Source organism: Hordeum vulgare, chromosome 3H, assembly GCF_904849725.1.
Source record: "Hordeum vulgare subsp. vulgare chromosome 3H, MorexV3_pseudomolecules_assembly, whole genome shotgun sequence".
Taxonomy (NCBI): domain Eukaryota; kingdom Viridiplantae; phylum Streptophyta; class Magnoliopsida; order Poales; family Poaceae; genus Hordeum; species Hordeum vulgare.
The window spans coordinates 586,736,806-586,760,234 of NC_058520.1; the positions used below are offsets into that span (position 1 = coordinate 586,736,806).

General features: G+C 46.4%; 2 protein-coding genes across 2 annotated transcripts; one reads left to right on the forward strand and one right to left on the reverse strand.

Moving 5' to 3' along the window:
• Positions 1 to 16,125: 16,125 nt before the first annotated feature.
• Positions 16,126 to 17,941, reverse strand: LOC123440825. Its single transcript, XM_045117374.1, has 2 exons — positions 17,768 to 17,941; positions 16,126 to 17,675 (listed from the first exon to the last, which is right to left on the reverse strand). Exon 2 carries the CDS (start codon positions 17,625 to 17,627, stop codon positions 16,374 to 16,376), a length of 1,254 nt encoding a protein of 417 aa, XP_044973309.1. The 5' UTR covers positions 17,628 to 17,675; positions 17,768 to 17,941; the 3' UTR covers positions 16,126 to 16,373.
• Positions 17,942 to 21,905: 3,964 nt separating this feature from the next.
• On the forward strand, positions 21,906 to 22,384 carry LOC123440826 (RNA-binding protein 25-like). Its single transcript, XM_045117375.1, has one exon. It carries the CDS (start codon positions 21,906 to 21,908, stop codon positions 22,251 to 22,253), a length of 348 nt encoding a protein of 115 aa, XP_044973310.1. The 3' UTR covers positions 22,254 to 22,384.
• Positions 22,385 to 23,429: the final 1,045 nt, after the last annotated feature.

Sequence of the window (23,429 nt, forward strand, 5' to 3'; positions counted from 1 at the left end):
ATGCCTCTAATGAACGAAGCCGAAGTAACACTTGAGGGAAGAAAACAAGAACATCAAGTAAAAGATTTTGTCTAACATAATAGATTTATCTTCTACTCGCACAATTTTATTAAGCACTAGAACTCATCTAGTTCCTAATTCTTTTTAGCAATAAATGAAATTCATCACTAAAAACTTTGTGCAATACCCTCATAATCACATGTGATCTAGATTGTAACCTGCATGTACTCATAGAATTGCTCATGATGTCACTGTTTTGAAATACAGTAGAAAACAAAAGAAAAATAGCCCTACGATCAAGGTCCTGGATCACTATGAAGATGCATATAAGGTTAGATCGGATCTTTACCAACTTCGAGATGCAGAGGAAGAAGAGTTGGTGTAGGTTGTTCTTGATGTCCCTTGAACAGTCCACAACAACCCCTCGAACAAAAGATCAAAAGCACAACCTCTATAGATTGCAAGCATACAAACTTCACGATCCGGACACCCTCTCCCACCCCTTCCTCGCCCCCTCCTTTTGCCACCGCCCTTTCGCCACCGCCACCGCCACCGCACCCCTTCTTCACTTAATTAATTTGTTTTTACTACATGTTTTCAGGACTGACATAATGGCGGACGATAGAGCTGACCCGATTATGGACAACTATGATCCGGACGGTGAAGCACATATGTTCGGCATCATAAACGGCGATATTCTATATGTGCCGACCGGACAAGATCAAGAAGATGATATCTCTTCTTATCATCTCAAAGATTACATAAAAACATAAAAAATAAAAACGCCAAAGATTATATTTATGCGGAAGTTAGATATGAGCATCACTTCAAACATTACTATGTACAAATTCATCTGAGTGAATTGTTCCAGCTTTTCAATCTGCGCGAGCTCGACAAATCTATCATCAGTTGCTACGTTCTGTAAGTGATTTATTTATACCCCATCTCGTTCATATTGCCTGCACTATATATATATCGTAACTATATTGTTGTGTCCGCTATTATACATGCAGAATGAAGATTAAGGAATGCAGAGTAAGGAACATCCATGATGTTGGGTTCATTGACCCACACATCGTTAATGGATATGTGTTGGAGCATCACCCCGCCGACATGGAGGCAGACCTGTGGCAGTTTCTTACAAAGCAGGAACTCAAAAGTGATATTCTATTTCCTTACCATTTTGGGTGAGTGTTTCTGTCTTGAGCACATTCTCTTTTGTTTACTCCATCCATGGTATGTGGCCGGCTAATCGATGAGTTATGCATGACGTACTGTGCATGTATCGTGTCCGCAGGTTCCACTGGATTCTGCTAGTAATTAAAGTTGACACCTCAGAATGTCTCGTCCACGACTCTCTGAATATGGATCCAAAGCTTTGGGGCGGCATGAGAAGAATGCTGCAGAAGTAATTATTTTCATTCATTTGCGCTCTATATCGATCGGCCTATTTCGTTCATTTCCTAATATCAAGTAACTAATAACTCTCTTGTTCATTTAATTTTCTTTGCCTCGTAGGGTTTGGAGACGGTTCGTAGATACAAAGGTCGGTGAATTCAAAAAAGAGCTAGAATTCAAAAGGTCAAAGGCTAAGAATGGTGGGGATATTCAGCCAGCAGGGACCAATCTATGTGGATACTATGTCTGTGAGATGATCCGGAGATACACCTCTGAGCGGGTTCCGAGTGATACCAATGCTCAGCGGAATAACCTCCGGGTGATGCTTAGTCCAGAAGCTCGCTTCCGACCACTTCAAGAGGAACTAGCTGGATGGTTCAGGAGGGAAGTCCTCCATCGTAAAGGAGAACACCATTACGAGGACGTAGAACTTTATATGCATTAAATTATGTCTGGAAACTTGTTCAAAATTGTATATGGTCATCCGATGATATTGAATATATATTGTATATTCCTCTTGAATTCTTTTTGGTTCTAATTTCAAATTTGTTTGAAATTGTACATTCATATGCATGTATGTAGTACCGTAGAATATGTGAAACTCCTTCAAAATTAAAATAAAGCACAAAAGAAATAAAACAATACAAATTAAACAGAAAACAGGTTTAGGGGGGGGGCTAAACCCTGTGACGGCCTTTAGTCGCGGTTGGCCAGAAGAACCGCGACTAAAGGTCCTCCGCCCCGACGGCCGCCTGGCGCCCACGTGGACGGGCCTTTAGTTGCGGTTCTTAAGCAACCGCGACTAAAGGGGGGGGGGCCTTTAGTCGCGCCTATTTGGTCGCGGTTGTGCAACCGCGACTAATGGCAGTTGCGAACCGCGACCAAAGGCCCTTTTTCCACCAGTGTGTATATTTAGCAATTTATCTTGACTCGCCGTACTCCATCATGAGAAAAATCACCGCATGCGCAGGCTCTCCCATTGCGCGATAATTGTAGGAAGAAAAGGAAACAGGCCTCCCTTCGCCCGCAGCCCCATCTCCTCCCTATCGTCCATCACCACCTTATACCGCCCCGCCGAGTACGCGGATGTTCCTCCACGATCATACTATCCTCTCGCCTATTCAAGATCTAATTGTCGTCCCGCATGCCGATTCCCGCAACATCGCGGTCGCCCTACATGCGAGCCCGTCGCAGTCACGGGAGCCTGCCGCTGTTGCCCCACGAGCCCGCCTCTGCTGAGGCCGCTGCCACATGAGCCTGTCGTCGCCGCGCCAACCGGCTTCCGTTGAGACTTCCGCCTCGCGAGCCCGCATGTGCTGCACCCGCCGCTGCCGCGCGATAGCCTGCCCACCACGCGAGCCCATCTCAATGCGGTAACGTCCGCGTGAGAGCCTGATCCCACCGTGATCCGTCCTCAATTGTTCGCCCAACTGATGACACCGCTACATCAGCAGCTATCCTGGCATCCATGTAGAACACGGAGTCCGCTTGGCCACAGGTCCTACCATAATCGATGATGTCCTGGTGTGTTGTTTTATTGAAGGTATGTTTGTAGCGTTGTATCGTATATAGCATGTCCAACAACTTACAGAAAGTACATACTTCATGATTTCATCAAAATTAACAGACAACTGTAACAAATGCACATGGAGAAGATCTGTTTTCATAAATAATTGTGTTTGAGGTCTATGTCGTAGTTGTAGAATAAAAACCTTTCTACAAAAAAAAACAATGATATAAGTTGCTATTCTTTATTACACTTCAGGTTCACAAATGTGTCCTTGCTCTACACAATTATGAATCTTGCGTGTATCATCCTTTGGGTTTGTATGGCTGTGGATAGGATTCAGAGTAAAATATAAAATATGATGAAGAATCATATCACCCTTTGGGTTTTGTGTTTGTGCTGATAGGTACCATCAAAATGTTGCATTACTGCTGCTACCCTTTGAATTGTGTCCTCATTCATCTCTACTACTTATAAAAGAGCAAACGTTATTTTCACTAAACGCATCCGATAAAACATACACAAATTCATTATCACCGTTTGTTTAGATCCACTACTCCTAATCTAACACCTAGCCTTACTCTGTTGTGTTTTTGGTGTGCACTTACTAATTTACATTGACTGACCGTGTTCCACCACAGAAGAAAATACAAACTCCATGCGCCCGCGACCTCAACTCCTAGAGTCGCGCAACCTAAGCAAAAAAACCTAAAAATAGAAACAGATCCCGTGGCATACGTAAAATGTGTCATTAGCAACATTCACCGCGCCTCACCTACGACATCCCGATCACACGATGCCGGCAAAATTGACAAAAATGACCCCTGGGACGAAAGAACTCACGGATTGACCCCTCGGGAGAAATAATTCACCGGCCTGACCCTTTTGTGTGGCGCCCGACACCTAGGCGCCACACTGTACTGTGTGACGCCTAGAGGTTAGGCGCCACACCCCCGACCACGTGGCAGGGAGGGCCCCACCCTCAGGCAGTGTGACGCCTAAGCCTCAGGCGTCACACATTGTAATGTGTGGCGCCTGACCCTTAGGCGCCACACACTGACTTACAGAGCCACGGGCCAGCCCCCTCCCCACCCCCCTCCCCACCCCCTCCCTCATTCCCCTCCCCCAGCCCCTCTCCCAGCCACTGCCCCTCCCTCAAATCCTTCTCTACATCACCAAATCTGAAGGTTTGGAGCGGGCATTTGTTGTCCAATCACTCCCCTAAGGTAATCCCCACCTCTCCCCTCATTCTCATCCAAAGGAAAATCTTTTGTGTTCTTTTTTTTGCAAATTTGAGGAAACCCTAGTTTTTCATGAAATGTGGGATGTATATCATATTGTTTTGTTTGTTTGTAAGTTAGGATAAGGGGTATGATGGGGTTAGGATTAGGGTTGTTTGGATGTGTGCATTATGGTTGTTTTAGGGTTAGGCCATGGTTAGGCTAGGGTTAGGGATGTTTGATTGTGTTAGGGTTATGAGGGGGTTAGGGTTATTTGGAAGTTAGGCTATGGTTATTGTAATTGTATGATTGCTCATAAAAAGGTTCTATGTTTTGTTGTTTAGGTATGGGAAGGACATGTGTTTATGTTCATCACGTGGACAAGGATGCCTTTTTAAAAGGCAATATTGATCCGGACCCGGATGAGCTTGACATGGTGTTCGATTTGTGTCCTAGCTATGCTGAATTGTTGGAACAAGCCGAAAGGATTTGAATTGGATGGACCCTAGTGATGTAGTTGAGTTTGTTGGTAGGCATAATGTGGGATTCGGAATGCACATTCGTTGGAAGACCATGCGTGTCAACTCCGAGCAACGTTGCCTTGCATACAAGGATACGGTGGCCGAATCACTAGACAAGGCTCTAGAGTTATTTGCCACGAAAACAAATGTTCCTAACTTGTTGGATTTGAACCGGGTTTCCTCTTCGATTGTTGAAGCTATTCCTGCAACCATCAACGAAGAGGCCAGCATTGAACCTCTTTCTTGTGTGTATGAGGCTAACGAAGAGGTCAACATTGAACATGAACCATTGGTAGAGGCTAATTATGAGCACTATGATGATGGTAATGTTCTTCATGACAACAATCTTGGTGATTTGGACAAATATAATTTGCAAGAGACAATGGACCATTCCATTCCATACTCACGTGGGTATGCCTCTGAGTCTGACGATGAGGGTCCCGATGAAGAAGTTGATGAGGAAGGGTTCACGACAAAGGAGGCTGAAGCTTCCACGAAGGTATTAAAGCGTGATCACCGGACACCATTGTTCGAGGATCTTAGCCTTGCGGATGAAGCCGTGGTTGACGGAGGCGAATGCATATTGTTTGGAGTTAGGCCACCTTCTCATCGGGACACACATGGGAAGAATATTATTTTGCCGGGGTCAAAGTTCAAAACATTCTTTGAACTGAAGATGTGGTTGGATGAATATTCTGTTACGCATTATAGGCCACACAAAGTTGTTCATTCAAACATGAAGCTGCGTTACACGGTTGCATGTGAGGATAGAGGGTGTCCTTGGATTGTCCGTGCAAGACCATGGAAAGGAGGGCCAGGATGGAACATTGTCAGTTGTATGCCTCACATGTGTCAAGGCAAGAGGGTTGATGGTGCCCTATCGTCGCAAAGCCATAGACAACTCACCTCCGAGTTCATCGCTTATAGGCTTTCCAACTCCATCTACTCTCTTCCTACAATGATCATAAAAAGCATACAAGACCTTGTGAAAGCCCTCTTTCACTACGAGGTGAAATATGGTAAGGCATGGGAAGCAAAGCAAGCCGCATTCAAGATGTTGTATGGTGATTGGGAGCAAGCATACAACCGCATACCTAGGTTGTTGGGAGCTATTGCCGCCACTAACCCGGGCATGGTTCATGTGGTCGAGCCGTATGGGGAGAAAACAAGGATTCTCAATGGAAATAGGGTCCGCGTATTTGGCCGTGCATTTTGGGCATTTGAGCAATGTGTGAGGGCTTTTCAGCACTGTCGTCCTGTCATCTCCATCGATGGCAAGTTTTTGACCAGACAATTCAAGGGCACTTTGTTGGTTGCAATAGCAAGTGATGTCAATAACCGGTTGATGCCTTTAGCTTTTGCTTCGGTTGAGGCAGAGAACAATGTTAACTGGGAATGGTTCTTGCATATTTTGAGAACCAAAGTATTACCGTTTGAGAGGGAAATATGTGTCATATCGGATCGCCATCAAGGCATACTTAACGCGGTTGACATTGTCATTCCTGGCCATGCTCCTTTGCATCATCGATGGTGCATGAGGCATTTCTGTGCAAACTTCTACCGGGCATGTGGTAGCAAGGAGTTGGCGGATGATCTTCAAGATTGTTGTCAAGCATTTTCGGACAAACGATTTGCAAGATTGTACAACGCTTTGCTTGTAAGCAAAAAACTTGATGCAGGTGGGCTTGAGTTTCTCAACAGGCACATTGAACTTCGGCCCAAGTGGGCACGAGCTTATGACGAAGATGGCCGAAGGTATGGTCAAATGACAAGTAACATGGCAGAATGCTTCAACCGGGTGCTGAAGGGTGTCCGTGCGTTGCCGGTGACGGCAATAGTTCAATACACATTCGACAAGTTGATAGCATACTTTCTAAAGTACTCGCAAGAAACAGATGATCAGATTGCGGGAGAGAACAAGAAAAAGTATAAGTACCAGTTTCCACCAAAGGTTGACAAATGGATGGTATTTCAATCATGGAAGGCTGACTCCCAAACGGCTACCCTGTACAACAACGAGGATTGGACATACGAAGTGAATGAGCCCGGAGGAACGACAAACGATGGCCAGCAACACGGAAACAGGGCGTTCAAAGTTTCTTTATCGTTGTGTGATTGCTCTTGTGGGAGACCAAGGTTGCTTCATCTCGCATGCTCGCATTTGTACACGGCAGCTCGCAGTAGGAATGTGGACGTCAACCATCCACTAACCGTGAGGGAGTCCGAGTTCTCGATCATGACCACGAAGCATACATGGGCTCCTAGATTTGAACCATACTTTGACCAATCACAATGGCTGGAGTATCATGGAGTACAACTATGGCCCGACCCAGAGTGGAAGGTTGTGAAACTGGGAAGACGAAAGACAAAGCGTTTTAGAGGAGACATGGATGGATGGGGCCATGGTGGTGGCAGAGAAATGGGGAACAACCAATTCCAAGAGCCTACTGAGAGATCACAATGTGGAGATTGCGGTGTAACAGGGCACAATAGAAGAAGGTGTACGGTGCGAAAGAAGAAGTCCAAAAACAATGATTCCAGGTCAAGCCAACCAAGTCCTAGCCAACCAAGTTCAAGCCAACAAGGGACGGGTCAAGGAAGCACGAGCCAACAAGGGACGGGTCAAGGAAGCACGAGCCAACAAGGGACGGTTCAAGGAAGCACGAGCCAACAAGTTCCTACTCAACATGTTCCTAGCCGACTTGGGCTTACTAGAGGACGTGGTACTAGAGGAAGTGGTGGTGGTAGAGGCAGTGGTGGGATAGGTCGTGGTGGTGCTAGAGGCAGGGGTGGGATAGGTCGTGGTGGTGCTAGAGGCAGTGGTGGGATAGGTGGTGGACTTACTAGGATTGGTATGCGTGGATACCTACAAGGACCATTTCCGTATGTCACATATTTCACTTATCTTTATCATGTTGTTTTTGATGCTCCTTTGTGTGTTATTTTACTAACTATGAGCTATGATGCCTGTTTTGTAGGTATGGCCGCTTCTCAGCCGAACAAGGCAAAAGCGGAGTGGGGGGAGGAGAAGGATGCAGCCAGTGAGGAGCAGCTGTTGATGGAGAGGGCTGCAAAGAAGTTGAGAGAGGAGGATGCAGCGGAAGCGCGAAAGAAGAAGGATGAGGAGGATAAGGCAAAGAAGGATGAGGAGTGGCAAATGTTCCTTGAGCATAAGCGATATGAGGCTAGGATAAAGGAGAATGACAAGAAGACGCTAGAGAAACGTAAAAAAGAATATGAAGCTAACTTTAAGAAGATGTTGGCAGAGGCCGCAGCAAAGAGAGAGCGGGAGCATCAGCGCTTCACGGAGAGGGTTAAGGAAGAGGCTTCAAAACTGCGCAAAAGGGAAGAGGAAGAGGAAGAAGAGAGGAAGAAGAAGAAGGGTAAGGGGCCTTGCTCGACCCAATAGAGCCGGATGCTTGTAATCTATGTGTTGTTGAACCTTGTTTGGTTCCGCGCTTTATGACAATGAAACTCCACTATGTATGCACTTTTGGACGTAAGTTACTTCAAGAACCGTATGTATGTTTGAACTCCACCACCACTACTATGTGCTTTGTGTTGTATGTTTTAACATATGTATCTGAACTCCTCCACCACTATTTTTGAACTCCTCCTCCATTAAGATGCAGTTTTAGGCATGACAGAGTGTGTGGCGCCTAAGGCTTAGGCGCCACACATGTGTAGTGTGGCGCCTAAGACTTAGGCGCCACACATGGACTTATACAGCCTCAGCGCAGGGCCCCTCCCCACCCCCTCCCCCAGTATAAGTCCATGTGTGGCGCCTAAGCCTTAGGCGCCACACTGCACATGTGTGGCGCCTAAGCCTTAGGCGACACACATGTGAAAACCTGCTAGAACTGAATTTGGCCAGCAATAAAGCAATTTTTGACAGCAATAAAGATCTTATAACAGCAATAAATCAATATATTGACAGCAATAAGGATCTTTTGACAGCAATAAAGCAATATATTTCCAGCAATAAGGATCTTTTGACAGCACTAAATGGTTCACAACAACTGCAACAACAACTAAATGGTTCACAACTCGAAATAGTTCAAGACTACAGTAAATAGTTCAGCTCGACAAGTGCAACACCAACTCCAATCACTTGGGGCCTCGTCCCCTCTTGGATACTAGCTTCTTCCTTCTCGCAACCACAAATTGATCCGGGTCATCGGACTCATCGTCGTCGTCATCCTCAACCTCATCCTCCCTGCTTCTCATCCTTGACAAACGAGAGCTCCCGGCCACCGGATTCTTCCCTTTCGCATAATCATCCGGTGAGTAGCGCTTAAATTCCTTCCTGGGCTTCAACATGTAAGCGGAGCGTTGGAAAGCCTTCAACGTCATGTCGTCCGCAGCCTAATACATATGAAGGTTGAAAGTTCAAATTTGAAGGTTCAAGGTTGAAGGTTGAAAGTGCAAACTGTATGGCTATGTCATACCTGAGGAGTGTCAACATCATCCCCCTGAGTATTTCTTTGGGTAATGTCACCATCATCCATACGAGCGCCCGAAGAAGCTGAATCGTCAAGAGTATTTCTTTCGGATGAACCGGATCTCGAAGGTGAAACATATTCAGGGTCACGTCAACCTAAAATGTTGGATAGGCGCCGTAACTTCTTGCCCTGTTCCTGTTAGATTCAAATATAAATGACATATATTAGGTAACCTATAATGTTGCATTCGTGGGCAAAATAATAATAATGACACAACACCTTTATGAATAGACGAAGTGCAGATTCTCCCTTTTTTCCTCCAGGTGTGTTATCTAGAATATCTTCGGACTCGTCAGCTTGTTTCTTGACCTCTTTGCGCTATGATCACAAGACAATGACAACAAATAAGTGCAAGTGAATAGGTCTGCTAGAATTCATAATTTACATAGGGGAGCACACTTACCACAAAGTTCAGGACAGGGGCGAAGGAAGTTTGGTACCCTTCGCGAATCAACTTGCTGTAACCGCCTTGGGCAAGTTCATCGTACTCAGTGGGTTCTTCCAATATGTCCTCCTCGTAAGCCGGCGGATAAATCTCGACACGAGTACTCTCCTGAAACCATCTTAGGTAGTTGCTGAACGCAAGAGCACAATGCTGACGGTACTGGGTTCGTTGTATGCTCGAAGTTGCCTGCACACTTTGCTCGAACATAAGGACGTAGCTCTTATGATGCTTCTGCCAGTCCTTGATTTTTCGCTGCCTCCTCCTATCCAACCTGCTTTGAACAAAACACATCAGTAGCTCGCTCAATACTAAGAACAAAACTAATCACTAATTATTTTTTGTTACCTGTGAAGCTGTGTGTCCGTGTCCACCCACTCCGGCGGGTGTGGCTGAAAGTAACCAAATTGACGCAGCACACGATGCGGGAGATGCCACTCAACCGCCCAATTGCATATTAGGGGACAACGCATTAGCCAAAGATGTCTTTCCTGCACGCATAGTGGATTCAGCTCGAACGTGTGTGCATCACCAAAGTTTGTCCCGACACCATATGGCTCCCATTCAACCTACAACACAAGATGAATACCACAATTCATTTCACTCACAACATAGAAGCTGGAAGTCTACTCTGAAACCATCTTACCTGCTCGGGGGTAAGCGAATCCATCTCGTTGGTGTATTGCTTGTACAATAGGTTCACTTCGCTTGCCACCTCCGATACCAAGTCCCACTTGTAAGCCCATGTAGGTTGCCGTACAGGGTTGTCGTGGTCATCCCAGGTATTCCACTTTGAGCTTTTAGGGCGTCCAACAGGTAGGCATTCCCAGCTCCATACTGAAAGTAGGAGCATACAACCACCAACTCCACCGTCCTTTGTCGTCCTGCGACAAGCATCGTCCAACTACAAGTAACAACAAACATGCATCAGTTTAGCAGAAAAAGATAACAGAGAGTACTTAATATTAACAATTTATTACCTGCCGATACAAGTAAGCCAGTGCGGCCGAGCCCCAGCTGAACTTGTTGTCCAAAACAGTCAACGCCTTCAGCCACATCCAAGGAGCATTCTTGCCTGTGCCGTCCGCAAAGATAGTCCTAGAGATGACGTACCACATGTAGACGCGAGCATACCTCTGGATGACCTCGTCATCTGCGTCCTCAGGACAATGAGCAAAGTTGGCGGCAATCCAAGTGAAAGTGGCGCCGGCAGGGACTCTATCTTTCTTCCCTCCATCTTCCACCTCCGGCTCCTGCGGTGACATACCAATAAGAGCCTCCATTTGATGCCGCCATCCCTCAGAATCAGTGCTCATACATAGTGGCTTCCCCTCGATGGGAAGAGCGGTGATCATGGAAACATCTTCAAGAGTAACCGTCATCTCTCCGGTCCGGAGGTGAAAACTATGTGTCTCCGGCCTCCAACGATCAATGAGTGCTGTGACTGCCGCAGCGTTCAGATATGGAGTTGACCGACTCACAAGCTGCACGAATGGAAGGAGTCCCGTCATCTCGATGTACGGGGTGTACCGCTCATCGTAATGCATTACAGAGGATGCCCCATGAGACCGGATCTTCAGGGGCGTAAGCTCCTGCAAACATATAGGAGAAGAAGATATCAAGTGCTTATTACATTTTCAAAATATTACTAAGCTACTAATCATTTTCTACTTACCATCTTCTTCTCCGACATGAAATAGGCCCGGTGTTCAGCGTCATAAACATCATTCAGAAGCCACACCATCCTACAAATCACAAAAAATTACTCATTTACTAATATTCAAATAAGACTCATATACTCATATGAACTACTACTAATACTAACTACTACCACTAACTACAAACCAAAACCTAATGCAATTCCTATACCTACTACTACTAACTACTACTACTACTAACTACTAACTAGTCATATACTCAACTAACTAGTCATATACTAACTAGTAAAATCCTAACTCATATCCTAACTAGTCAAAACCTAACTCATATCCTAACTAGTTAAAACCTAATGCAAATCCTAACTCATATACTAACTAGTCAAATCCTAACTCATATCCTAACTAGTCAAAACCTAATACAATTCCTATACCTACCTCTACTACTAACTACTACTACTACTAAATACTACTACTACTCACTATTCATATACTCAACCAAAACCAAAACCTAATGCAATTCCTATACCTACTACTACTACTAACTACTAACTACTCATATACTCAACCAAATCCTAACTAGTCAAATCCTAAGAACCTACTCAAATCAATCTACTCAACCAAAACATAATAAAATTGGATAGAAGGATGGGAAAGGGAAGGGATGGGGGAGGACATTACCTTGGGGGATCAATCCAAGGAAGAAATCCTCAGATCTGAAGGAGATGGGGGAGGGGATTAGGGAGGGGATGAGAGCCAGCCGCCGCAATGAAAGTTTCTGTTTGAATAAGGGGAGGGGGTGGGGAGGGGGGGTGGGGAGGGGGCTGGCCCGTGGCTCTGTAAGTCAGTGTGTGGCGCCTAAGGGTCAGGCGCCACACATTATAATGTGTGACGCCTGAGGCTTAGGCGTCACACTGCCTGAGGGTGGGGCCCTCCCTGCCACGTGGTCGGGGGTGTGGCGCCTAACCTCTAGGCGTCACACAGTACAGTGTGGCGCCTAGGTGTCGGGCGCCACACAAAAGGGTCAGGCCGGTGAATTATTTCTCCCGAGGGGTCAATCCGTGAGTTCTTTCGTTCTAGGGATCATTTTTATCAATTTTGCCCACGATGCCCTCCCCTGCTCGACTTGATGCGGTGCCCCACCCGCCGCCGCCTACCTTGCTGCCGCCTCAGCCGCATCGCGCGCCTGCCACTGTCGGCCACCATGCAAAGCTGCCGCGTGGTCCAGCCCCATGCTGGCATGAGAGAAGCCGCAGCCCTGGCCAACACCGGACAGCACCGGGACCTGTATCTCCATCGTCGACGCCTCGAAGATCGGCATGGTGTTGATCGGCTTCAAAGTGCGGGAGATCCCATCGGCAGCCAGAGATGCGCGCGTCGATAGTGCGACGACCCAGGAAGAATCGCGGCGCAGGCGGGCGATCACGATGGACATGTGGCTCTGGTGCTGGCCCTGCTCCTCTGGGATGAACCTGGAATGCAGCCGCAGGGTGAGCCCGCTCTTCCCGCTGGAGTGCTCCTCCCCAACAAGAGCATTGGTGCCGGTGGCGACGAGGGACTGGTGGAGGGGCAAGGCGTCGGTGGAGATGGCTGCGCTGACGCTGCCCTGCTGGTTCGCACAGGGCCAAGAAATCTGGCTTCGTACATCATGAAGGTGAAAAAATGTACTTTCCTCCGCGATGGTACCGGCATGGCAGCATGAACTTATATTTTATCCGGCAGGGCAGCGCCACTTCGGCAAAACAACGTCATGAAAGATGCCCACCTATTCCGCGAGCAGGACGAGATCTCTGGAGTCTGGACAGCCGTGTGCGTCACCATGTCGCTGACATGCGTTGTAAGTTCCCATACTCTACTCCTATGAGTGCTTATGTGTCTTGTTAGTGCCACACCAAGCCTAACCTGGGACATGGTCTTGATTTCGGTTGCATAATAGTTTCCCCACTGAGTATGTACTTGTAATATTAGGGTCACGCCATGATGGAAACGCCCATCTTGACACTCTAGGTCAATACTCCCCCGAGTCATTGTTCAATTTATTATTCATCAGTGGATTCCGGCCTTACTTTGGCTGTCTAGCTGTTGCATTGAATATATTTAAACAATACTAGATATATTCGTTACTTATCATAATATGTTGCTATAGAATAGGACTTCAGTTTATTGATCCAATACAGTCTTTACTATCTTGCATAATACGGGACACATTTCTAAACATGTGTGAAAGAAGACTAAGTTATATAATTAGGTAAAATATGAAAGTTATAAAACTCCAAAACTAGGGTCCCATTTTTCATTTTGCTCTGGGACCCCAAACTCCTTCGATGGTAGAGGGGGCGTCACTGCAACCAACAGAAAGGTGGATGAAGATGAGATCTCACGCCACTCCGATGCTTGGCTCCGCTCCCCGCACTACCTTCACCGATGGATTTTTTAGGGTACCATCCACGAATTTAAATAGAGGCAGCCGGATAGATACATTAGTTTGGTGGACAGGAGGGGGGCATGCTCTTTGTTTCATCTAACTTACTTTGCTTATTATGACTTTGCTGAGGTGATATAAAATTGTTTGACACCAGGCGTGTTGCGAATTTAATGTATTGACTGTTGTTTCAGATCACGCTCCAGCGTCCTGCATGTGGTTATTAATCCGGGACAACGAGACCATTGCAAACATAAGAATCATTTTTTTACTAACAGTCTTTAGGTTTTGTAACTAAGGTGTCGACCGACCGCGTGTGGCATGTGCCGCGACCAGAAAGATCCAACAGGAAGAGGAGGATGCAGATGTGGGGATGGAGTGGGGAACAAGAGAGGGCTAGGGAGGAAGATGAGGATAGAGAACCCCCTGGAAGTGCGCTGATGAAGGTATGGCCTCTCCAACCCAACGCAGCCCCAACCTACAGTAGCAAAGTGCGCGTCCATTGAAATAAGCAGGCATTGCTTTTGTATACTACTACTGATTGTAGGATTATATTTTAGAAGTAGCCAATTTTGTATGCTCACGACAACTATGATCATCTTTTCAAAAAGGTTAGTCATAATTGTCTTTTATTTCCTCACAAAAGGTGTGTGCATGCATGTTGAATATCATCTTTCACCTTTTAAGATAAGGTATTTTAGTCAGTAACACAGTCCTTTTGTTCTTATTAGCAGGTGTTAGGTACAAATCAACCTAACTTATTTGAACAAATACATAATTATGCCTGACCCTCAGCTAGAGGCACTGATTGGGACTTAACTCACACTATGACTATCTTATTCTTACGGTGTAATCATAACACATTTTGCATCAGATCATAATTTTCATGATTCACATGCATAACATGAAACATTGCTCTATATGATGGAGACATTGGAACATAAAGTGGAGAATTACAGTAGGTTATGGATATCTCAGAAAGCTATTCATCACATTGATTTTTCTCAATAGATTCATATTAATGCTCCGGTTTATCTGAATGGTCAACATATTCTATGGCTGCAACTGTTTGGCAGGGGGAGTTACAGTTATCTCAAGGCTAACGGCAGGCGAAATTTTTGTGGAGTTATGGAGTGCAAAAACTTTTGAAGGTACGTCTCATCAACTTATGGATTCCTTTTTTGTTTGCATCTCTTGTCCATTTTCCTTGGTCTTATAAATCTTAAGATTAGTCTACCTTCACCACCAATAAACTTCCATAAATTAATGATCTGATCTTTCATCGTAGTTCTATGAACTTCTATTTTCATGAAATTACAATATTTATTAAGAGTAAGTTTGGTTCTATCTTCAGTGGTTTGCACATCTGATTTGTTTGTGAACGAGTTCTTTGACTGGTTTCACATGTACCTTACATTGCTTGGTACAGCCGCACAGGCAAGAATGTGATATTGATGCAGCTTCATGGTTTGGCTCTCTATGAACTAGCAATGTTTTGTTTCATAGATGTACAAACTTGTATCTCGGTACTTTGACAAATTATGTCATTTGATCAGGTTATGTGCAAATTACTAAACTCCATAGCCTTTATACTAAGTTGTGCATGGATCTGCTGTTCATTAGTTCGTCCATTACAGGCAGCACTACTTTCAACTTCAGCTTATGTTACTTCCAACAGCTGTTCTGTGCTAACTTTTGCCGCACTAAATACAATAAAAAACAGCTCAGAGCACATGCATTCTCTAAATAGGATAATAACTATGTAAATGTGCAACCCATGCCAGGCAAAAGTATGTAAAGAATCTACCATTCCCCTTTAGGGCTTGTGCGGTTAATCCCCACCACAAGAGGATTGGAGAGGATTGGAGGGGATTGAGGTGGAATTTGGCTTACAGGGGATTTGATCCTCCCCAATCCACTCCAATCCCCTTCAAATCTGTTGCAACCGAACAAGGCCTTAGAGACAGCAACTGCTAACCATGTCACAAATACTTTTTTTTTTCGAAAAGGAGGCATCGATGTCACAAATACTTATAAGCTGGGAACATCTTAAGTTCTTTGCAGCAATGATAAGTCGCAAAGCACATCTTCAGTTCTTTATGTATTTATACAGTAATGCCCAGAAACACAAGGAACATACTACAAATGCAACTAGTTCAAGAGGCTAAATCATAGATGCATGGGAGTATTCAGAAAATAGATCAAACGCCGCATCATACAGCAACTCTACAAACCACTTCTTGCCTAGAACATGGTATTGCAAAATTAACAAAGCTTACAGAGAACAGGGAGGCTGCTAATATGATCAATGGTCCAATTGCAGGAGCTAGATTCACTAATTCAGAAGCTGTCAAAATTTGGACAAACATTTACTACAGCCAGAAATTAAGCACCATATTGCATTGCTAGGAAGTAATAATAATACTAAAAGATAAGAAGTGGACACATGGACAAAAGATAGCATCAAGCACAGTAGGTGTAGCATTAGGTTGATACCAAGTACCTACTAATTAAGACAGCAAACAGTAGTTCCACTACAGGTGATCTAACCTTCAATCAACCTGTTTCTTAACCGTGACAAGGCAAGGCATGTCCAAAATAACAAAACAATAAAAGACAGGAGCAGTTACTTCGCAAAAGCATAGCCTTGTCGGTTAGCCATCAAGATCACTATCCCAGGGGCTGAATGAAGATCTGCCGGGCGCCTTATAGCATCTGTTGCCATGCCAGCTGAGAATCCGGGATATTGATTGTGTAGCTCGATAGAAGCTGGATGACCGTCACAGGACGGCAAGCGATGAGGACAAACCGCTTGCCCTGCTTCACGAAATCTGGATTCTCAGAGATCCTCTGTACTTTCCTGTCCTCGATGTTGGACTTGCAGATATAAGCAGACGAACCCAGAAGCTGAATGAAGTAGACACAGTTTGCCTCAATCGACCGGAACATGTCAGTGTCCACAGCTAGGCACCTCCGATTACTGATGAAGATGGCAAATCTGCCGATGCTCCTCAAAGGATGCAACGTAGCTGCATCCATGTCCACTTGGGAAACAAACGGAACGGGTGCACCCGAGACGAGCAACATCTGTCCAGATAAAACCACCAGGGAACTCTGGATATCCTTCACATCTGTATGAGGATCGTCGGAAAAATTGATGTTCTCCAATCCTCTATTTTGCATCTGTGCTCCTATCCGCATAAACATGGGTAAAAATGCAATCATCTCAGCTAATATGGTTGATTTCAAGCCACTGATTTCTGCATAGACACCACCTACGGCCGCCTTGCGGAAGCAATCGTAAACCGCTGCCTTTTTGGACTTGGTCTTGACGGCGACGAAACTTTCACTGTCAGGCGCGGCCCTGTAAATCCTACGAGATGAGTCGCAGAACAGGGCGAGCCCCAGCGAGGAGTCAACTTCAGAGAGCACCACCATGTGGGGCACGGGCGCCGCGAAACGGACCATGCAGCAGGTGAGAGGATTCAAGACATGAGCGGTGTGAGGAGGACTCTTGTCTGCCAGAACGAAGAAGCCGCCACTGGTGCCCATGACGTAGTAATCCAGCAGCACCGGCAGCTTCTTGCGGAGGAAGCGGCCGGTGAGGGTGTTGAGCAACACCCGCCTGCCGTCGCCCTGGAAGTCCTCGTCCAGGACGACCCACCCGCGCGGATGGAAGCGGGGGTCCCGGGTGTCGCTGCTGGGGTCGTCAGTGGCGGCGCGCCAGCTGGGGCAGACGCCGCGGACGGACATGTAGTAGTCCAGGTCGTTGTTGACGAGGAAGGAGTCGGCGATGCGGCGGACGAGGTCATCCGGGAGCGTGGACCAGCCGGCGGGCGAGGGTTCCGAACAACTCGGATCTCGCTTCATCCTTTTGGCCGGCGGAAGAAGAACAGCGGAGGACAAGGGCGTCGGAACCTCACGGGCCGCCATTGCCGCACGTTCCAGTTCTCGCGACATGAGCCCAGCCCTTCTCGTCGGTCAGCAAATCCAATGCTGTGATCCTCGCTGTGAAAACACAAGATACAGAGTTGTAAGGGAAACTGAAAAGCACACACAATCTAATCAAGAAACGACCAACTTGAGCAGGATTTGGTTACCAGATCTAGCGGAGAGGAACGCAACCAGAACGGCAGAGGAGGTGGAAGGGGAGAAGCCGAGCAGATGGAAGTTTGGAGCGCAGGGAGGGGGGAGCAGCAGAGCACGCTCGTGAACTGACACACGCCAGCAGCAGGAGCACGCCCCGTCCCGTCCAGTCAAAATTGACAAAAATGACCCGTGGTGAAAAGAACTCACAGAATGAACCCTCGGGGGGAAAGATTTGACCTCCCCGATTCTTTTTTGTGGCGCCTGACACTTAGGCGCCGCACTACACCGTGTGATGCCTAGCCGTTCGGCGCCACACGCCCCGACCACCTGGCAGAGAGGGCCCACCCCCAGGCCGTGTGACGCCTAAGCTTCAGGCGTCACACATTGTAATGTTTGGCGCCGAACGCTTAGGCGCCACACATTGACTTATACAGCCACGGGCCAGCCCCCCTCCCCACCCCCTCCTCATTCCCCTCCCCCATCCCCCTCTCCCAGCCACGGGCCCCTCTTCAAATCCTTCTTCAAATCATCAAATGTGAAGGTTTGGACCGGGCATTTGTTGTCCAATCACTCCCCTGAGGTAATCCCCACCTCTCCCCTCATTCTCATCCAAACAAAAATCTCTTGTGGTCATTTTTTTGCAAATTTGAGGAAACCATAGTTTTTCATGAAATGTGGGATGTATATGATATTATTGTATTTGTTTGTATGTTAGGATAAGGGGTATGATGGGGTTAGGATTAGGATTGTTTGGATGTTTGCATTATGGTTGTTTTAGGGTTAGGCTAGGGTTAGGCTATGGTTAGGCTAGGGTTAGGGATGTATGGTTGTGTTAGGGTTATGATGGGGTTAGTGTTATGGATGTTTGGAAGTTAGTAAGTAGATATTGTAGTTGTATGATTGCTTATAAAAATGTTCTATGTTTTGTTGTTTAGGGATGGGAAGAACATGTGTTCATATTCATCACGTGGACAAGGATGCCTTTTTAAAAGGCAATATTGATCCGGACCCGGATGAGCTTGACATGGTGTTCGATTTGTGTCCTAGCTATGGTGAATTGTTGGAACAAGCCCGAAAAGATTTGAATTGGATGGACCCTAGTGATGTAGTTGAGTTTGATGGTAGGCATAATGTGGGATTCGGAATGCACATTCGTTGGAAGACCATGCGTGTCAACTCCGAGCAACGTTGGCTTGCATACAAGTATACAGTGGCCGAATCACTAGACAAGGCTCTAGAGTTATTTGCCATCAAAACAAATGGTCCTAACTTGCACTTGGATTTGAACCGGGTTGCCTCTCCGATTGTTGAAGCTATTCCTCCACCCATCAACGAAGAGGCCAACATTGAACCTCTTTCTTGTGTCGAACATGAACCATTGGTAGAGGCTAATGATGAGCACGATGATGATGAGAATGATGGTAATGTTCTTCATGACAACAATCTTGGTGATTTGGACAAATATAATTTGCAAGAGACAATGGACCATTCTATTTCGTACTCACGTGGCTATGCATCTGAGTCTGACGATGAGGGTCCCGTCGAAGAAGTTGATGAGGAAGGGTTCACGACAAAGGAGGCTGAAGCTTTCACGAAGGTATCAAAGCGTGATCACCGGACACCATTGTTCGAGGATCTTAGCCTTGCGGGTGACGCCGTGGTTGACAGAGGCGAATGCATATTGTTTGGAGTTAGGCCACCTTCTCATCGGGACACACATGGGAAGAATATTATTTTGCCGGGGTCAAAGTTCGAAACATTCTTTGAACTGAAGATGTGGTTGGATGAATATTCTGTTACGCATTATAGGCCACACAAAGTTGTTCATTCAAACATGAAGCTGCGTTACACGGTTGCATGTGAGGATAGAGGGTGTCCTTGGATTGTCCGTGCAAGACCATGGAAAGGAGGGCCAGGATGGAACATTGTCAGTTGTATGCCTCACATGTGTCGAGGCAAGAGGGTTGATGGTGCCCTTTCGTTGCAAAGCCATAGACAACTCACCTCCGAGTTCATCGCTTATAGGCTTTCCAACTCCATCTACTCTCTTCCTACAATGATCATAAAAAGCGTACAAGACCTTGTGAAAGCCCTCTTTCACTACGAGGTGAAATATGGTAAGGCATGGGAAGCAAAGCAAGCCGCATTCAAGATGTTGTATGGTGATTGGGAGCAAGCATACAACCGCATACCTAGGTTGTTGGGAGCTATTGCCGCCACTAACCCGGGCATGGTTCATGTGGTCGAGCCGTATGGGGAGAAAACAAGGATTCTCAATGGAAATAGGGTCCGCGTATTTGGCCGTGCATTTTGGGCATTTGAGCAATGTGTGAGGGCTTTTCAGCACTGTCGTCCTGTCATCTCCATCGATGGCAAGTTTTTGACCAGACAATTCAAGGGCACTTTGTTGGTTGCAATAGCAAGTGATGTCAATAACCGGTTGATGCCTTTAGCTTTTGCTTCGGTTGAGGCAGAGAACAATGTTAACTGGGAATGGTTCTTGCATATTTTGAGAACCAAAGTATTACCGTTTGAGAGGGAAATATGTGTCATATCGGATCGCCATCAAGGCATACTTAACGCGGTTGACATTGTCATTCCTGGCCATGCTCCTTTGCATCATCGATGGTGCATGAGGCATTTCTGTGCAAACTTCTACCGGGCATGTGGTAGCAAGGAGTTGGCGGATGATCTTCAAGATTGTTGTCAAGCATTTTCGGACAAACGATTTGCAAGATTGTACAACGCTTTGCTTGTAAGCAAAAAACTTGATGCAGGTGGGCTTGAGTTTCTCAACAGGCACATTGAACTTCGGCCCAAGTGGGCACGAGCTTATGACGAAGATGGCCGAAGGTATGGTCAAATGACAAGTAACATGGCAGAATGCTTCAACCGGGTGCTGAAGGGTGTCCGTGCGTTGCCGGTGACGGCAATAGTTCAATACACATTCGACAAGTTGATAGCATACTTTCTAAAGTACTCGCAAGAAACAGATGATCAGATTGCGGGAGAGAACAAGAAAAAGTACAAGTACCAGTTTCCACCAAAGGTTGACAAATGGATGGTATTTCAATCACGGAAGGCTGACTCCCAAACGGCTACCCTGTACAACAACGAGGATTGGACATACCAAGTGAATGAGCCCGGAGGAACGACAAACGATGGCCAGCAACACGGAAACAATGCGTTCAAGGTATCTTTATCGTTGTGTGATTGCTCTTGTGGGAGGCCAAGGTTGCTTCATCTCGCATGCTCGCATTTGTACACGACAGCTCGCAGTAGGAATGTGGACGTCAACCATCCACTAACCGTGAGGGAGTCCGAGTTCTCGATCATGACCACGAAGCATACATGGGCTCCTAGATTTGAACCATACTTTGACCAATCACAATGGCCGGAGTATCATGGAGTACAACTATGGCCCGACCCAGAGTGGAAGGTTGTGAAACGGGGAAGACGAAAGACAAAGCGTTTTAGAGGAGACATGGATGGATGGGGCCATGGTGGTGGCAGAGAAATGGGGAACAACCAATTCCAAGAGCCTACTGAGAGATCACATTGTTGACAGTGTGGTGTAACAGGGCACAACACAAGAAGGTGTACGAAGCCAAAGAAGAAGTCCAAAAACAATGATTCCAGGTCAAGTCAACCAAGTCCTAGCCAACATGGTCATAGCCAACCAAGGTCAAGCCAACAAGGGACGAGTCAAGGAAGCACAAGCCAACAAGGGACGGGTCAAGCAAGCACAACCCAACAAGTTCCTACTCAAGCAAGCACAACCCAACAAGTTCCTACTCAAGCAAGCACAACCCAACAAGTTCCTACTCAACATGTTCCTAGCCGACTTGGGCTTACTAGAGGACGTGGTGGTGGTGGTGGTGCTAGAGGCAGGGGTGGGATAGGTCGTGGTGGTGCTAGAGGCAGGGGTGGGATAGGTCGTGGTGGTGCTAGAGGCAGTGGTGGGATAGGTGGTGGTGGTGCTAGAGGCAGTGGTGGGATAGGTGGTGGACTTACTAGGATTGGTATACGTGGATACCTACGAGGACCATTTCCGTATGTCACATATTTGACTTATCTTTATCATTTGTTTTTCATGCTCCTTTGTATGTTATTTTACTAACTATGAGCTTTGATGCCTGTTTTGTAGGTATGGCAGCTTCTCAACCCAACAAGGAAAAAGCGGAGTGGGGGGAGAAGAAGGATGCAGCTAGTGAGGAGCAGCGGTTGATGGAGAGGGCTGCAAAGAAGTTGAGAGAGGAGGATGCAGCCGAAGCGTGGAAGAAGGATGAGGAGTATAAGGCAAGGATTGATGAGGAGTGGCAAATGGAACTTGAGCGCCAGAGATATGAGGCTAGGATAAAGGAGAATGACAGGAAGACGCTAGAGAAACGTAAAAAAGAATGGGAAGCTAACTTTAAGAAGATGACGACAGAGGACACAACAAAGAGAGAACGGGAGCATCAACGCTTCATGGAGAGGGTTAAGGAAGAGGCTTAAAAAATGCGCAAAAGGGAAGAGGAAGAGGAAGAAGAGAGGAAGAAGAAGAAGGGAAAGGGGCCTTGCTCGACCCAATAGAGCCGGATGCTTCTATTCTCATGCGCGCTTTCATCTTCGAACCCTATGTGTTGTTGAACCTTGTTTGCTTGCACGCTTTCTTACTATGAAACTCCACTATGTATGCACTTTTGGACGTATGTTCTTTAAGAACCCTATGTATGTTTGAACTCCTCTATTTGTGTTGTATGTTTTAACTCCAGTATTATTGTGCTGTATGTTTGAACTCCACTATATTTGTGATGTATATTTGAACTCCTCCACCACTATGTGCTACAGTTTTCAGCATGCCAGAATGTGTGGCGCCTAAGCCTTGGGCGTTGCACATGTGTGGCGCCTAAGACTCACGCGCCACACATGTGAAACAGAGAGTAACAGAAGTGTGCTCTTTCTGTTGCTCTCTGTTTCACATCTTTTTCACATGTGTGGCGCCTGAGGCTTAGGCGCCACACATGTGAAAAAGATGTGAAACAGAGAGCAACAGAAAGTGCACACTTGAGACGCCAGTAGGTTTCACATGTGTGGCGCCTAAGCCTTGGGTATTTTCCTTTTCCATCACTGACTTCTTGTGCTGCCTTGGCCACACGAGCCCTTTCTCTCTTTCTCTCCCTCTCAGCTTCACGGGCCTGTTCCCACTGTCTGTAAACCTCCTCCAGCCGAAGTTTCTCTTCTTGTTTTTTCCTTTTCATCTCATCAATAAAAGCCCTCTGCTCCACACAGTACTCTTCCCATTCTTTCTTCTGTGATGCTTTCTCCTCTGCTTCAGCCTTCTCGCGGCGCTCTTCCAAGTCCCAGCTAGCCCATGCACGGCGACCTCTTTCACGAATCTCGGTCACTACCCAGTCCGGCATTTCCGTGTCAATCCAACGATAGTACATGCAGAGAGGAGGAGGAGACTACCGGATGGATCAGATTCAAGTAAACAATAATATCAAGCAAACAATAATCTGGATGACTTGAGCATACCAGAGGCCTGATGTACGCAGAAATAGATTCGGGTGGATCAGATTCATAATTGCCGCACATGAAAAACTTCATGCCCAACCAATCTGAAAAATCCGTCACCTCCTTCAACTTGCAGAGATCACCACACCAACATCGAACTGCTTCCACCCTCTG